At 38.9% G+C, this 2,149-nt stretch overlaps 1 protein-coding gene across 2 annotated transcripts; it reads left to right on the forward strand.

Annotated features, from left to right (window-relative positions):
* The first annotated feature begins 1,386 nt into the window (after positions 1 to 1,386).
* LOC130850422 (PCNA-associated factor-like) lies at positions 1,387 to 1,857 on the forward strand. Of its 2 annotated transcripts, XM_057729969.1 has the most exons (2): positions 1,387 to 1,523; positions 1,672 to 1,857. In XM_057729969.1, exons 1-2 carry the CDS (start codon positions 1,387 to 1,389, stop codon positions 1,745 to 1,747), a joined length of 213 nt encoding a protein of 70 aa, XP_057585952.1. In that variant the 3' UTR covers positions 1,748 to 1,857. The 2 variants fall into 2 exon arrangements, with proteins under 2 accessions (XP_057585952.1, XP_057585951.1); XM_057729968.1 differs by having other exon boundaries at positions 1,387 to 1,857.
* The last annotated feature ends 292 nt before the right edge of the window (positions 1,858 to 2,149 follow it).

Genomic DNA, 2,149 nt, shown 5'->3' on the forward strand with positions numbered 1-2,149 from the left:
TAGGGTACCTGGGGGGAATGAATAGAGTTTTTGATTGGTTTGAAACCAGAGCAAGGTATAAAATCATATCCTGTGACTAGCGCTCAGATGGAAATTTTGCACCTGCATGCTGAGAAATGCAGAATAAGTAGTCTTCAGAAAGCAGGAATTGTAAGCGCATTCAACGCAGAGCACTGTTACCTACATCACGTCATGAGCCCAGGGCACGCTAACCACTGAGAACAGAACCAGGTCTTCGGTTGGCCCTCAGCTACTAAACTGTCTATGCAGGACCTTGCATTGAAATCAAGTGCAAGCTGTCAGAGAAAATGCTCAGAAAACAAAATAGATAACTAATGAGAACCTACTGTACAGCACAGGGAACTCTACTCACTGCTCTGTGGTGAGCTAAATGGGAAGGAAATCTAAGAAATAGTGGATATATATACATGTATAACTGATTCACTTTGCTGTACAGCGGAAACTAACACAACCTTGTAAAGCAACTCTACTCCAATAAAATTAACTAAAAAAAAAAAGAATCACTAAGCTGATCCACAAAATATTCTTCAAAACAGTTTAAATAAAACATTCTTGCCTATTATCTTTGGTACCTAATTATTTATTAGACTATCTGGCAATGGTAAAACCCCAACAGACATAGTCTTTCTCTCTCAGATACTCACTAGAAAGCCATCAGGGGTACAAAAAGGGGGTGGCCAGGGCAGCACATATTAATCACCACCAGCAAGAAACAACTCTTTGGGTGTTTATGTGTCTGGAAAGCTTTTTGTTTAAACACAATGTGGTTAATAAACACAGATTTATGAAATCTTTTCTTTCATCAATGGTCTACGGCAGATTTGAAATACATGGATTCTGGGTGTTGAAATCCAAAAGGCCGGGAAAATCCCAGGACTGGATTCTTAACCATAAGCACAATTTTTACTGGTTTGGAGAATTACCCTACATTTTCCCTCAGTTGTATTTAGGCATCCAAGTGTATGTTTTCTTCTAGTCTTTTCACTAAAATAATCTGTACAGTCTACATAGGTTACCTTGGAATGTAGCCAGAGAAAGAAAAGGTAAAACTATCAAGCATATTCTAAACATTATTGGTAGTTTGGGGAGCTTGAATATGTTCGCTTCAAAGATGGTAACCAAGAGTACATATTGTTTGGAGTGGAAAGTTTGCTCATGATATTTAAGGGACAGCACTGTAAATTCTAGAGGAAGAAATCTTTGCTTGGTTTATGTGTCACTGCATGGATAAAGCAATTGAGTGTCTCCAGTCATCATTGGCTTTATTGTTAACCGTGAAAGGTAAAGAATGAATTTTTTCGGCCTTGTCCGGTGAAACATCTTCGGCTGCGGAGTCAGAAGGTTGCTATGATCTCGTGTTCGAACATGGTGCGGACTAGAGCAGACGGTGTCCCTGGCAGTTACAGAAAAGCAGTGGCTTCTCGAGCCTCCAGGAAGGTCCTTGTTTCCTCCACCTCTGCCGCTGATTCCATGCCGCTTTCGTTGAGGAAAGCTGAAAATAAGTATGCAGGAGGGAATACAGTTTATGTGCGCCCAACTCCTAAGTGGCAAAAAGGAATCGGAGAATTCTTCAGGCTGTCCCCTAAAGAGTCAGAAAAAGAGAATAGGATTCCTGAGGAGGCAGGAAGCAGTGGCTTGGGAAAAGCAAAGAGAAAAGCATGTCCTTTGCCACTTGATGATACAGATGATGAAAAGGAATAGAATTTTCTTATTCATCCTTTACTGATGTCTCCTGTTTACTCTGGTATTCTGGGATGTAAATTTGCATACATGTATTTGTTCCAATTATCTTTGTTGAATAGGCATTTAATTTAAAAGAATGAGGCTTACACTTAGTCACTCAAAAGCTAGTAGTTATGATATCGGAAAGTTTATAAGATTAATTATGGTTACTTAGCTTAGTATTCAATATAATGCAGTATTTGGTTTCTTTTACCTGTTATTAAGCTTTTTCTTGCTAAACTTATTGCATGGTGTTCTAAGTATGAATCTGCTGTATTTGAGATTTGCTTAGATCTTTGTACTGTTGCCATTTTTATTGGCATTTAATAATTGGAATGATGCCATATTTTTGTTCCTTTTTTTGCTTTAAAAAGCAGAGGTAGGGACTTCCTAGGTGGTGCAGTGG

This window comes from Hippopotamus amphibius, chromosome 3, assembly GCF_030028045.1.
Source record: "Hippopotamus amphibius kiboko isolate mHipAmp2 chromosome 3, mHipAmp2.hap2, whole genome shotgun sequence".
In the NCBI taxonomy this organism is placed as follows: Eukaryota; Metazoa; Chordata; class Mammalia; order Artiodactyla; family Hippopotamidae; genus Hippopotamus; species Hippopotamus amphibius.

Excerpts from the sequence above, each read along its gene's own strand:
- LOC130850422 (XM_057729968.1), top strand. The coding sequence starts at position 1,387 with ATGGTGCGGACTAGAGCAGACGGTGTCCCTGGCAGTTACAGAAAAGCA.